Source organism: Sus scrofa, chromosome 2, assembly GCF_000003025.6.
Source record: "Sus scrofa isolate TJ Tabasco breed Duroc chromosome 2, Sscrofa11.1, whole genome shotgun sequence".
Taxonomy (NCBI): domain Eukaryota; kingdom Metazoa; phylum Chordata; class Mammalia; order Artiodactyla; family Suidae; genus Sus; species Sus scrofa.
Genome location: NC_010444.4, coordinates 73,000,010 through 73,014,266, shown reverse-complemented (window position 1 = coordinate 73,014,266; position 14,257 = coordinate 73,000,010). Strand labels below are relative to the sequence as shown.

At 47.6% G+C, this 14,257-nt stretch overlaps 1 protein-coding gene across 9 annotated transcripts in view; it reads right to left on the bottom strand.

Moving 5' to 3' along the window:
• Positions 1–14,257, bottom strand: part of RFX2 (regulatory factor X2) — a 101,326-nt gene that overhangs the window by 36,918 nt on the left and 50,151 nt on the right. For 4 of the 9 annotated variants that reach the window (XM_021083995.1, XM_021083998.1, XM_021083997.1 and 1 more), the window contains 4 exons: positions 8,434–8,546; positions 5,414–5,503; positions 3,344–3,423; positions 1,720–1,981 (listed from right to left, as the gene is read on the bottom strand). In XM_021083995.1, coding sequence (XP_020939654.1) covers positions 1,720–1,981; positions 3,344–3,423; positions 5,414–5,503; positions 8,434–8,538 — 537 coding nt within the window. In that variant the 5' untranslated portion in view covers positions 8,539–8,546. Of the gene's footprint in view, positions 1–1,719; positions 1,982–3,343; positions 3,424–5,413; positions 5,504–5,830; positions 6,277–8,433; positions 8,547–14,257 lie in introns of those variants that run through there. The other 5 variants (XM_021084004.1, XM_021084001.1, XM_021084000.1 and 2 more) reach the window with 4 other exon arrangements.

Sequence of the window (14,257 nt, the reverse complement as noted above, 5' to 3'; positions counted from 1 at the left end):
TTGGCAGTGCTTGAGGCATGTGGAAGCTCCTGGGCCAGGAACCAAACCTATGCCACAGGAGTGACAATGCTGGATCTTAACCTGTTGAGCCACCAAGAAACTCCCCCAAAAGACACTCTAAAGAGAATGAAAAAACACTTTAAAGACTCGGAGGAAATATTTGCAAATCACATACTGGGCAGGGGACTTGTATCCAGGGTACACAAATAATTCCTCAAACTCAACAGTAAGAAAACAAACAACCCAGCTAAAAAATAAACAAATGACTTCAACTGACACATCACCAAGGACCATATAGGAAAGGCACCTGTGAATGGGTGCTTGCTATCATTAGTAATTACAACTGCAGTGAGATGCCACCACACACCTATGAGAATGGCTACAACGAAAGAAGTTGACAATACTATGTGCTGACGATGAGGTGGGGCGAGAGGAACTCAGAGACGGCCGGGGGAGTGCAAAACGGTGCCACCACCAGGGAAGACACTGGTGGTTTCAGATCAAGTTAAACATACACTTACCATAGGAGCCAGCAATCCCACTTGTAGGTACTGACCCCCAAGAAAGGAAAACATTTGTCTATACATGGGAGCATTTCTAGCTGTTTTATGCACAATCGCTGAAAACTGAAAATAGAGCAAAGTAACCTGCAGCTGGTGAATGGGAACACAAGCTGCGGTGTAACGAACGCTGCTCAGGATCAAGAACGAACCAGTGACTCACTGACAATCAGGGACCCACGCTGAGTGAATGCAGCCAGTTACAAAACGTATCTTCGTATGAGTCCCTTTATGCACCCCCCCCCACCCCCACCCCGAGAGAACTACAGTGACAGACAACAGAACAGCGGGTGCGGGTGCAGGTCATGACTACCAAGAAACACCTGAGGGAGTTTTGGAGGTGATGCAACCATTCTGTATCCTGATCTGGGGACAACCAGGAGTCTGTACACCAAAAAAAGGTCCATTTTACTCTGTGCTCATTTAAAAAAGATAAGAGTAAATGTGGGAAATGGAGTTGTAAAAGGAAACCGCGTTTTGGACTGGAGCCTGGGGAAACAGGCACAGCTCTGCTTTAGTTCAGCCCAGTCGTCACATGGATGGCTTGATCACCGCCTCTGAGAGACTGGTGACGATGACCACGGCCATGATGGAACACCAGGGGCGGCAGCCTCAACCAGCACATGGGTGCCTTCCCACATGCAAGGCTCACGGTGATCTGCCAGAGCCCCCTCACCTTCTGTCTTTTTTTTTTTTTTTTTTTTTTTGGTCTTTTTAGGGCCACACCAGCGGCATAGTGAGGTTCCCAAGCTAGGGGTCCAATTGGAGCTGTAGCTGCCGGCCTACACCACAGTCACAGAAACACCAGATCCGAGCCCTGTCTGCGACCTACACCACAGCTCACAGCAACGCCGGATCCTTAACCCACTGAGCGAGGCCAGGGATCAAACCCACAACCTCATGGTTCTTAGTCGGATTCGCTTCCGCTGTGCCACAATGGGAACTCCCTTTTTCTTTTTTCTTTTCTTTCTTTCTGTCTTTACTAAGGGAGGAACTGAGGTTCAAAGAGGCAGGAACCTGCCATGGGTCAGTGGCCCATCAGAGGCTGGCTGGGCTCCCACACCCGTGCTCCGGCTGCCTTCTACTCACCGTCCCCGCTGCTGCCGGGAGTCTATTCAGGGCCTAACCTGATGCCCCCGAGAGCCTCCGCCATACATACCGTGGCCGGCGACGAGCGGGACGTGTGGGCCAGGGAGTGCCTGGTGCTGTCCATGCCTCCGTGGATGAGGTAGGCTCCCGCGCTGGAGACGATGGGGCTCCCCCCGACTTCCATGGTGATGCCGACCATGCTGTGGGCGGGGACGGCCGGCGGGGAGGAGCCTGCCACGGTCACCTGGGCGCCGCCAGGGGCCTCAAAGTATGATGCGGCGCTGCTGGGGGCGTACATCTGGGGTTCGGGGTTGTAGGTGTAGGCCGTCCGCCTGTCGGAAGAGAGAAGGCCTCATGTGAATGCTGAGGACCACGGAGCTGAGCACACGGGTATGTCAGACGCAAACTGTCAACACAATGCAGATGTCACAGCCATCATCTCAGGATCACAGCCAACTGGTCACCTACAAACTGCCTGTGGGAGCTCCTTGGTGGGGGGGAGTCGGGGCTGGACCTGACCTTGGTTGCAAGAGGTCTACCCCTAGGGTAAGATCGAATGGAGCCGTACACACATGCTCCCGTGCACAGGCACGTATAAAGGCTGTGCAGCTGAATCTGGCCTGCTGTGGATGTCCCGGTTTTGAGACTGTCCTGCAGTCACAGAATATGTCAGTACCAGGGGCAGGAAGAGGGGCGGGGAGGCTGGGGGAAGGGTACAAAGGGACTCAGGGCTCATTTTGCAACTTCCTATGAATCTCTAGTTCTTTCAAACCAGCAAGTTTTAAAAAATGGAATTGCATAAGAAAAAGAATTTCTAAGTGATTCCAAGAATTTGTCTGATGTTCCTTTAACATCTGGATCAAATGATTAACCGCGCCACTTGAGACCTAGGTTTTCAAGATCTAGCTGTAGCGAAAGGCAGTCAGTAGGGGTTTTTTTCCTTAGGGGTGACTAAGGGTTAGGGCCTCATTTTGAGGGAAGGCCCCTCTAGGGGGCAGGACAGCCCCTCCATCCCCCAGGGGACATCCTCTCTGACCGCAATGCCATCAAACCAGGATGCTGACTCTTGGAGCACAGGCTTTATGACGCACTCCTTTGTGTCATGTTGTGCTCCAGCAATCACATCTCTTTAACCACAACCAAACCCTCCCAAGCCATCTCAGGACTCAGGATGGAGTCGTGGAAACCAGAGGCAGAAACAAGCAAAAGAACTCGCGTCTGAGCACAATGAGCTTCTGGGAAACGCATTACTTTCTGCCCCAAGCACCAGAGGGTCCATGAACAGAAAACCCTAGACGTCCTTGACAAAGGGAAGATAGAGTTGTACCACATCAGAAAAAGCCAGGGGTTAACAGACATCGGAATGAAAAAGTAGGAAAGGGTTTCTTTCTGGATTGCAAAGACTGACTCTTAAGACTTAGAAGTTGGATTTGGATTTCCTGGCCTTTTTTGGTTTTGCTTTTAAAGACTGCCCTTCCTAGAAGTAAAGCTACAATGACGTGTGATTTCTGAAATCACAGGGGTGTGATGTCTTGGTGCCATCGCAACAGTTGGAACCTGTCACCCGAAGGCTAAGGGAGAGGATTTTTTGCAAACACATCCCCAAGGGTGGGCGTCGTGAAAGAAGATCGGGCAGTGGCCTATGGTTGGTTCCCTATGAGGCCCCTTCCTGGGGGGCGGGGACACCCACGTACAAGGCTCCGTTGGTGTAGATGGCGTCCCCCCCTTCCACGTACTGCACCTGGGGAGGGTACACGTGCTGCACGGGCTGGATCTGAAACAACAGCAGATACTTGGTGTTACACAGAGTCCCCTTGTTCACGATTTCCAGATTATGCAGGCGGAAATATCCTCTCTGGCCTCTTATGAATACTTGGTACCATATAACAGTGTTCCTGCCCATGGCTGGCACTTCTAGAAAGAAATCAGGAGAGGCAGGCCCTTTATGGCTACATATACCAGATGATCCCACACAGGAATGGAACTGCAGTGGGTTGGGGCCTCTCTTCTGTGCAGGGTTGTTGGGGTGGGAGGAACCCAGTGGGCAGCTCAGAGCAGAGGAGGGCTGGGGGATGTGTGTGGCCCACTTGCCCCTGGGTAGAGGGGCAGGTCCTGCTGGACAGCACAAGCCAGAGATGCTGACAGGATGCAGACCTCAGAGCAGCGGATGCTCCCACGGCCCCCCCAGGCAGGGGAGGGGGCTCCAGCTGCTCACACTCTCCACCGCCCCCCTGTCGTTCCCTTTGGTGGCCCTTCCCAGCATCGGGGCAGGGGGCCTGGGGCCACAGTGGGGAGAGACTGTGAAGGTCTGAGCAGAAGCAGCAGGAGTAATGTGCCTGGAGGGAGGGGGCCAGTGGGAAGACCCAAGTTCACCCCACCCCTCCCCCCTCTGTCAAAGCCCCAGCTGACACCTCACCCCGCCCCCGGCCCAGGAGGGATGCTGGCCCCACTGGTGGAGGCCCAGAGTGCTGTGTGCAGAACTTCAGAACCTCACTGCCGAGGAAGGCTTAGCAGAAATCTAATTCAACCCCATATGGGGACTGAGAAAAGTGAGGACCGGTCTCATGGTGCCTTCTCTCTGTAGGCCTTTTCGTGCTGCAGCAGGACAGGGACACCAACTCCCACCTCCAGGGACAACCCCCTGGATGACAAACATGCCTGAGAAGGTTCCAGGGGTGATCATGCTGGCTGGGCTTTGTCTTAGGGAACTGGGTAAGACACAAAAGTCAAGTTGCCCAGAGAGAGACAGCTGGGATAGGCCCAGCCCCACAGAGGAGGGGAAGCTTCTGAAATCACAGGAGTCGTGGTTGCCTCTCCCTCGAGGAGCTAAGAGAGAGCTGCTGGTTCCCTGGACACCCTCCTCCAACCTTTGCTTCTCCCCCAGGACCCCCAAAACCACACAGCACCAGGCAAACATCTCTAAATATCCTACTAATCTGAGTGGGAGCCCCCCAAAGACAGAGGTGTGTCCTCTGGGGTCTGGCCATCTCGAATTATGCTCATGGGCCCTTTTAGACAGGAAGGAGCCTAAACTGATTTTAATTCAGCATCTTACAGAGCAGAAGGTGGCAAACTCCCACCCTTGGGCCAAATTGGCCCACCTGTTCTTGTAAATAAAGTTTTATCGGCACACAGCGACTGCTATTCCCTAATGACTTTTGCAAAACACAATAACAGACACAGAGTTGTGTAGCTGTGCCAAAGACCATCGTATCCGCAAAGTCAAAAAATAAAAAGCATGGTTAGGCTTTTCCCAGGAAAGGTGCACCGACTGCTGCTCAGATCATGCTGACTATTTGAGCTGATGATCTGTGCTGCTTTTTGGCTGCTGAGCGCACACGTTCAAGCTTTGCTTTCAAATAATTTAATTTCACAAGAAGCACCCCTCTGAGGGTCCAGCACTTGCCTGCGGATGGGTTTGCCTCCCCAGGAGGCTCCATGCTCCTCCAATCCAGAAACCTCCGCTATCTGCCTGCGTGTCTACTGCTGCACCCCGCGCTCTATCTAGGGGCTCGCTTGCGCCCCAAAGGCTGAATATCTGAATGAATGAAAGATCATCAGCTTTCTTGGCTTGTTGCAAACTATCTGCAGCAAAAGATTTTTTTTTAAACACAGCTACCAAAAGAACTTTCTGGTAAGGAACTGAACACATCAAACAAAAAGGAACAGCAACAACAAAAAGGCATGCATCATCATTTTTAGACAGGGCTCCCGAATGCTAAGTGCCAACCGCGCATGTCCCGCGTCTCCTGTGTTGTGGTTACCTGCTGTGGCACCTGCTGGACTCTGGGGAGGGAGATTGGCTGCATCTGGGCCCCTTTGGGAGCCGAGCCCGCTGCCTGGACCAACACCCTCTAAAAGGGAAGGAAAGAGGACATTTAGGCTTGTAGGAGGTTAGTTCTGAAAACAAACACTGGTTACAGCCAGAACTACCACACCAATTCCAGCGGCTTTACGGAAAAACGAGCGGGAGGGGCAGGAAAGGCCAGAAGGGCGCATGTCCGCATGCGCTCGGGCTGACGTAGGTGTGCACGCAGTGGTGACTCGTGCACATGCACACGCACTCAAGCCTGTGGCTCCGCCTCTTGGTTCTCTCTGGTGGTGGTAATTCTGCAAAGCTTGGCTTTATAAACACCATTGTACTGAGAATTCAACAGGGACTCCGCCCTCCATGAACTCACCATCAAAGACAAAGAGAACACGGATGCTACAGAAATCAACAGGCCGGATGGATACGCAATGTGGTCCCTCCACACACCGGAAACGTGACTCAGCCAGAAAAAGGAGTGAAGCACTGACTCTTGCTACAACGTGGATGGACCTTGAAAACACCATGCTCAGCCAGAGAAGCAGACCTAAAAGGCCAGAGTGTGTGATTCTATTCACATGAAAGGTCGGGAACACGGAAGTCCACAGGGCCAGAGTGCATTCCTGGTTGTCAGAGGCTGGGGGAGAGAGATGGAGGGTGACTGCCAATGGGGAGAGAATTTCTTTTTGGGGTGATGAAAATATTCTGGATGCCACTGAGTTGCTCACCTTAAAACGGTGAATTTTTTCTTTTCTTTTCTTTTCTTTTTTTTTTTTTTTGTCTTTTTAGGGCCGAGCTCCTATGGAGGTTCCCAGGCTAGGGGTTGAATCAGAGCTGTAGCCGCTGGCCTACACCACAGCCACAACAATGTGGGATCCAAGCCAAGAAGACTGTGACCTAAACCACAGCGCACAGCAACGCTGAATCCTTAACCCACTGAGTGGGGCCAGGGATCAAACCTGAGTTTTCATGGATACTAGTCAGATTTGTTTCCACTGAGCCATGATGGGAAATTTTTTTTTTTTTTTTTTTTGGTCTTTTCAGGGCTGCACCAGGTATATGGGAGTTCCCAGGCCAGTGGTCAAATAGGAGCTGCAGCTGCTGGCCTACACCACAGCCATGGCAACTCAGGATCAGCGCTGAATCTGCAACCTACAGCACAGCTAACAGCAACACCAGATCCTTAACCTATTGAGCAGGGCCAGGGATCTAACCCACATCCTCATGGATACTGGTCGGGTTTGTTACTGCTAAGCCACAGTGGGAACTCCAAAATGGTGAATTTTATGTTGTGTGAATTTCACAGCAAGTAAATAAATTAGAAAGAATATTAAGGATTTATATGCATATACCCTAAAGCTGAGCTGTCGGATACAGAAGCTACTGTGTAGCCATGTGGCCATTGAATTTTTTTTTTTTAATTTTGCTTTTTAAGGCCACATCCGCAGCACATGGAGGTTCCCAGGTTAGGGATCCAGTCAGAGCTACAGCTGCCGGCCTACACTACAGCCATAGCAACGCCAGATCTGAGCTGCATCTGCGACCTACACCACAGCTCATGGCAATACCGGATCCTTAACCCACTGAGCGAGGCCAGGGATCAAACCCACAACCTCATGGTTACTAGTGGGATTCATTTCTGCTGTGCCACAATGGGGACTCCACCATTGAAATTTAATTCAATTTAAATGAATTGTAAAATTCGGTTCTTCAGGAGCACTGGCTACATTGCCAGTGCTTGGAGCCTGGTGGGGCTGGTGACAGAACAACACATCCACTGTGGAAAGTTCTGCCAGATGTGGCGCAGGGTTGAGAGGTGAAGCAGGAAGACTGTATCACAGTACAGAGGGTGCTCACTGTTCAGGCAATGCAGTGCAGCCTACAGGCGAGAGTGCTTGGGTGGGGGGTTGAAGTGCCGGGGCGGGGTGGGGGTGGGGTGGGGCTGGATCCACCTCCAGCAAGGATGGATGCCCTAGAACCTAGGACAGACTCGGTGGCCATGGCAGCACCCTGGGACCATTCTGCCTGCAGCTGCTGCAGTGAAAGCAGCTGCCACCTGGGCCAGGGGTGCCTGAGGCTGGGGCTTGGCAGAGGGACCCAAGGGAGCACGAGGTGAACGGCTGCTTCACCAGGCTCAGTGGGCAAGAGAGTGGTCAATTAGGTCACAGATGACAATGATCATGCCCTCTTGGCACCCACGCTGGGGCCAAGAAATAAACCCTAAACATGTCCAACTGTACATTCTAAGCTGAATAAACTGCTTCAATGTCTGCCTTTTTAGCTTTTGCCAAATTTTGGGGTTTTTTTTCCCACCATAATCAATTCTTTCTGTCATGCTCCTAAACTTTTAGATTTGTAAATCATAGATGATCCCATGGCCACAGTGGATCCCTGCACGTGTCTATGATTTCCTGTTCTGTTACCTTCAGTTTCATGTAGAATTATGTCACTAACTTTATGTCTACTTTGTGGGGTATATTTCAATCTGCTGTAGAAATCTAGAAGTTGGGAGAGCCTTAATGTGAAAATTCCCTCTCCACAAATTTGAAAGAATATACCAATTCTAATGCTAGACTCAATTTTGAACCCATTCCTAACAATTCTTACTTCTCTCTTGCCTTATGGATAGGAAGGCTTTCCGTGTAGAAGGGTCATTTCTAAGATACAAGAAAACTTCCACTAGCAGATAAGAACAGACTAAGTCAGAATCAGGGAAGTGCTTTCTTTCTGAGTTTGGAGCATAGATTCCTTGGTGGGACCTTCTAAACAAACAGTGAAAAAGCCACATAACGCGGTGTTGGGGAGGTGGACAAGGGTGCAGCTTTTCCAACAGCAGCAGCTGTGGAACTGAGAAGTCAATTCATAAAAATGCAGATTCCTCACTCTGCTGGTTGAAATGTTTTTCAAAACCAAGGTGGCCGCATCTACCCTGGCTGTGCTGGTTTTCCCAGAGCAGCCCGAGCACTGGTCTGTTACCTGCGGGGAGGCTGGCACAGGCTGGGCCACGGGCGCCTGGGCTGCCGCCGATGGACACAGAGCCACGGAAGCCGGCGATTCCGATCCACCCTCTGAATTCTGCATGCTCAGTTCTAAAGAGAGGTGGAGAGAGAGTGAGTGGGGCAGGGCTGTGATCATGACGCCCAGAGAGGCAGCTTCAGATGCGAGCAGTAATGACCTACTGTCTTCCAAGTTCAAATGCAGGAACCCAGGCCAGATTGAGAAAGGAAGGGGGCACAGTGGGCAGGGAGAGGTTGCACAATTGTTCCATAGGAAGAGAAAAGGGAGAGGGGCAAGGAATGTTTTTCTAAATATAACCCCCAAAAAATAGCTCTGTAGGAATTCCTGAATGGTGGGCTGGGGACAACTGCTGCTCACTTGCCAATATGATCAGGCTTAACCATTGTCAAGGGACCACACTCCCCAGAAACTGCCCAGTATCCCCTGAGGATCAGATTCAACCCTGGTTGAGAACCACTGGCCTAGAGAGAAAATAGTTGAGAGCAGAGGAAAGAAATGGCACATTGCTTTGGGCTGGAGAAAAGTCCTCAAGCATTTCAGCAATAAGGAAAAGGGCCCTCTGTTCCTTCGCCCATGAGAAAGCGTAAAACTATTTCTTTGTAGTCAGGCACAGACAGTCTTGCAAAAAGGTAGTTTAAAACTTCTCTGCCAAAAGATTCATTTAACCTCAGCACAAAGTGGCAGATGATACAAATGGTCACTCCAGGAAAATGCTAAAAGTCAAACTCGTCACTTGGTTTTTGTTTTGTTTTTTTTTTTTCAGGCCATGCCTTCAGCATATGGAAATTCCTGGGCCAGGGAACCAGCACCATAGCAGTGACCCATGCCACAGCAATGACAACATTGGATCCTTGACCCTGAGCCACGAGGGAACTCTGAAAGCGCTTCATTTTAAAATAAACACTGGCTAGGCTACCTTAGGGCTTTGAGAAGCATTTTATTTTTTTATTTTTTATTTTTTTGTCTTTTGTCTTTTTAGGGCCGCACCTGCAGCACATGGAGGTCCCCAGGCTAGGGGTCTAATCGGAGCTATAGCTGCCAGCCTATACCATAGCCACAGCAACGCAGGATCCGAGCTGCATCTGCAACCTACACCACAGCTCATGGCAATGCCAGATCCCTAACCCACTGAGCAAGGCCAGGAATCAAACCTGCAACCTCATGGTTCCTAGTCAGATTCGTTTCCACTGTGCCATGACAGGAACTCCTGAGAAGCATTTTAATACGAAAACTGCAGAGAGAAGAAGTAGCGTTATGGTCAGATACACCTGTCCCCATCCCTCTCCCTCCTGGCCGTGGCTCTGAGCACGTTCACCCATCAGTGGCGTCTCTGGGCTCCTAATTCCCAGAGAGGCTGGAACAACAAGGCACCAAGACACACTGCCCAGGACATACTGTCATATATGTTTCTGTATAGCCCCAAGAGTCCCCACCTCTGATAATGAATGGAGGTTTGTTTTTTTTTTTTAGCTTTGTTTTTAAAATACAAAGAAAAACTGATAATAGATTAAAATAATTTGCCTAAGGGAAGCAGAAGTGGGTATGCACTTGGATCTGAGAGTGTTGGCTCGACCCCATTTTTAGTGACCATGCTGTGACTCCCCCATCTCACTCCCAAATACCACTGGATGGACTGTGGCCGTGCTCGTGGCATTCTTCTTTCCCATGACCTTGACTCACTTCTCACCACCAGATGTCCCCAGAGCTACGCAGTGACTGGTGCCCCTTACTTTCTTTGCCTCTTTCTGAGGAGGAGGAAGAGGAGATTGTGAATTTCCAATAATGTATTGCCTGGATCTTCAACTCTCTCTGCCTTCCTGATGGAACTGACCTATGGAATTATTCTGTTGGAATTTGCTTAATCGAGGTCCCTTAGTTTTCTCTGACCTTTAAACCCATCATATGGCCCCGCTATATCACTTTACTCCCATCTGAAGCCAGGTGGGTAACTTCAGTGGCACTAGGAAGAAATGGACTAGAACTCTCCATGTAACAAATCCACTAGTGAGAAAGTGAGAAGGCTGACTTCATTGAGACCAGTTTCATGTTCCACAGCTTAAGTCTTATGAAAACAAGAAGGGGTTGTGAAAAGCTGGGATAGATGGTAGGCCCATGCTCTGCTTACTGTGGCCAGAACGCACCCTCCAGAATGCAAGTTATTCAAGATCACATGCAGTTTTGATGTTAGGGTGTTCCCTAGTCTAACACGCCCCTGACCAGGCCCTGGCTGTCTATCACACTGCTTAGCGGATATTGTTTAGACCAGAGTCAGAAAACTTCTTCTGTAAAGGACTAGAGACTTTGGGGCCCAGCTGGTCTCTGTTGCGACCACTAGACTTTGCCATCATGGCACAAGAGCAGCCATGGCTGACAATGAATGATCCCGGCCGTGTTCTAATAAAACTTTATTTGTAAAAACAGGCGATCAGCCAGGTTTGACCCATGGGCCACAGTTGCTGGTCACTGGTCCATATAATTTGGGCTTGATAAAGCAATGTGGTTTTGGAAGATGGGTAGAAAAATTACACTTCCTGGATTCAAAGCCTTGAGGCCTGGTGGCCCTTGATCCAGCACATAGTTCTGGGGCCACATCTCACCAACATGACAAGACTGAAGGGGGCCCCAGAGCGCCACCCAAATTGTTAGGAGGGTGGGGCTATTGACATTTAAAGACAAACAGAGGGGTTTCATTGTGGTGCAATAGGTTAAGGATCTGGTGTTGTTGCTGCAGTGGTTTGATTGCTACTGTGGTGCAAGTTTGATCCCTGGCCCTGGGACTTCCACATGTTGCAGGCATAGCCAAAAAAAAAAAAAAAAAAAAAAAAAAAAAAAAAAAAAAAGGCAAAAGGAAATATCAGACACTGACCTGAAATGACAGTGGTATTCCTGAAGCTTACAATGTTGCTAATAAAATTGATTTATCAAATCCCGGAATCCTGGAAGCCAGATGTATCCCTTAAACTTAAGATGGGATTTTTGGACACAATGGACAGATCACTCTGGAGAGCTGGAGTGGGTTGAATACTGTCCCTCCACATTCACATCCACCCAAATCTCAGACTGTGACCTCATTTGGAAATAGTGTCTTTGCAGATGCACTCAAGGAAAGGATGGAGGTGAGATCATACTGCATTAGGGTGGACCTTTAATCCAGTGACACTGCTCTTGTAATAGAAAAAAAGGATGCACAGGGAAGAGGCCATGTGATGATGGAGGCAGAGACTAGAGTGATGCCAAGGAATGCCAAAGACTGCCAGGTCCACTAGAGTTCGAAGAGGCAAGAAGGATTCTCCCTTAGAGGGATCCAGAATTGTGATAGAATAAGTTTTTGTTGTTTGAAGGCATCCAGTTTGTGGTCCTTTGAATGGCAGCCCCACGAAATTCACACAGGGGTCCCTACAATGCATCCCATATAGAATCCTTCCTCACCCACCTAAGATAATCAAGGTTGTAGGTTGCACATAAGCTGATCTGGTTTCCTTAAAAAATGTTTTATTTTGGTCCATTAATCAAGGGTTCTTGACACATTAAAGTTTAGGTGTTTTTTTTTTTAAAGAAAAGTAGTTTTTAAAAGGTATGCAACAGAGCATTGTCTTTTAGGAATGATGGAGCAAATTGGTTGGACTAACTCCTCCTAACAACTATAAAATCTAGACAAGTGGGGTTTTTTGTTTGTTTGTTTGTTTGTTTGTTTTCAAAGCAACTATTTAATGACACTAGAGGGTGACCAAAGCAGTCAGACATTGCCAGGGAGCCTACCTTTGAAGGACCACTGTCATTGGTTAGTGACTCTGGCTTTTTGCTTGAGGGCATGCCTCAATCCACAAATGCTTAGGTGGCAGAAATCGGCAGCTTGGTTGTCTTGATGTTTATAATATTGAGAGGGAATTTGGGAAGAAAGTGAGCCACAGAGGGGGTGAACTTCCAAATCCGACTACAGGGTCCACCCAAATCTTTAGCCAACTGGGGTAGACATGGGAGTCTTGGTGAAAAACCAGCAGTACATAGATGAAAAAAGCTATGAGGAGATTTCAGCTGTTACTTGCTTCAGCCAAGTTAAAGAGAGGACTCAGTCAGGGGAACAGAGAATCTAGAGATTCTACAATGTATCAATCATGATATCTAGAATCCAATAAAGAATATGAGAAGAAATAGGAAATTGTGACTCTTACTAAAGAAAAAAAAGAGAGAAGTCAGTTACAGCCAAACTAAGTTAATCCATGTGATACAGACAAAGCAGCTACTAAAAATATGCTTCAAGAACTGAAAGGAAGTTATACACACAATGAATGAACATATGAGAATTTCAATGGAGGAACAGAAATTTTAAAGAAGGACCAAGTAGAAATTTGGGAGCTGAAAAGCACAGTAATTAAAATGGCAATTTCACTGGAGAGGCTTAATGGCTGATTAGAGATGTAGAGGAAGAGTCAGTGAACTTGAAGATAGATCAATAGAACCCAGTCTGAAAAATGGAGAGAAAAACAAATGAAGAAAAATGAACAGAACATGTAGTCTAACATACATATAGCTGAAGTCCCAGAAGAAAAGGGCAAAATATATATTTGAAGAATGGCCATATGCCTCTTAAATTTGGTGAAAGACATCAACTTACAGGTCCCAGAAGCTCAACAAACTCAAGAAAGATAAATATAAAGAAAATCAACTGAGGTGTGGCATAGTTAAACTACTAAAATAAAAAATTAAAAAGAAAAAGGTCTGTAAAGAAGTCAGAGAAAACTACATTTTATACTCAAGTAAACAATGACAAAGATGGTAACCAACCTCTCATCAGTAACAATGGTGACCAGAAGACAACAGAATGACATCTTTAATGTGTTGGGGGCCAAAAATTTGTCAATCCAGAACTCTATATCTAGCAAAGCTATTCTCTTTTTAAAAATTTATTATTTATTTATTTTGTCTTTTTAGGGCTGCACCATGGCATATGGATTAGACCCCAGGCTAAGGGTCTAATTGGAGCTACAATCTAATTGGAGCTACAATCTAATTTCTGCTGGCATACACTTCAGCTTATGGCAATGCCGGATCCTTAACCCACTGAGCAAGGCCAGGGATTGAACCTGCGTCCTCATGGATACTAGTGGGGTTCATTACCACTGAGCCATGACAGGAACTCCAGCAAAGCTATTCTTAAAAGGAAGATGAAATAAAGACATTCTATCTAACCAAAACCTGAAGAATTTTGCCGTCTAAACTATAAGAAACACATAATTGATTATCCTCAAAGAAGGCAGGGGATAAAGGACAAAAAAATAGATGAAACAAATAGCAAAATGGCTGTCCCCTATCCAGACATATTAATGATTACATTGAATGTAAATAGAGTAAATACTTGAATGAAAAGGCAGAAATGGTCAGCCTGGATAAAAAATAAGATCCCATTATATGTTGGCTAATGAAACCCTTTTAAAATACTAAGACATACATAGGTGGAAAGTAATAGAATGGAAAAAGATAAACCATGTGCTAATCTTAAGAAAGCTGGAGGGGCTTTAATAACCAGACAAAATAGACTTCAAGGCAAGGAATATTACTAGAGATAACGAGGGGCGTTTCATTATGGTAAAATTACCAATTTATCAGGATGACATAATCATTACAGATGTGTATGCACCTAGTAATACAGCTTCAAAACAGCACTAAAAAATAAATCAATAAATAATCATGACCGGAGATTTTTTTTTTTTTTTTTTTGTCTTTTTGTCTTTTCAGGGCCGCACCCATGGCATATGGCAGTTCCCAGGCTAGGGGTCTAATC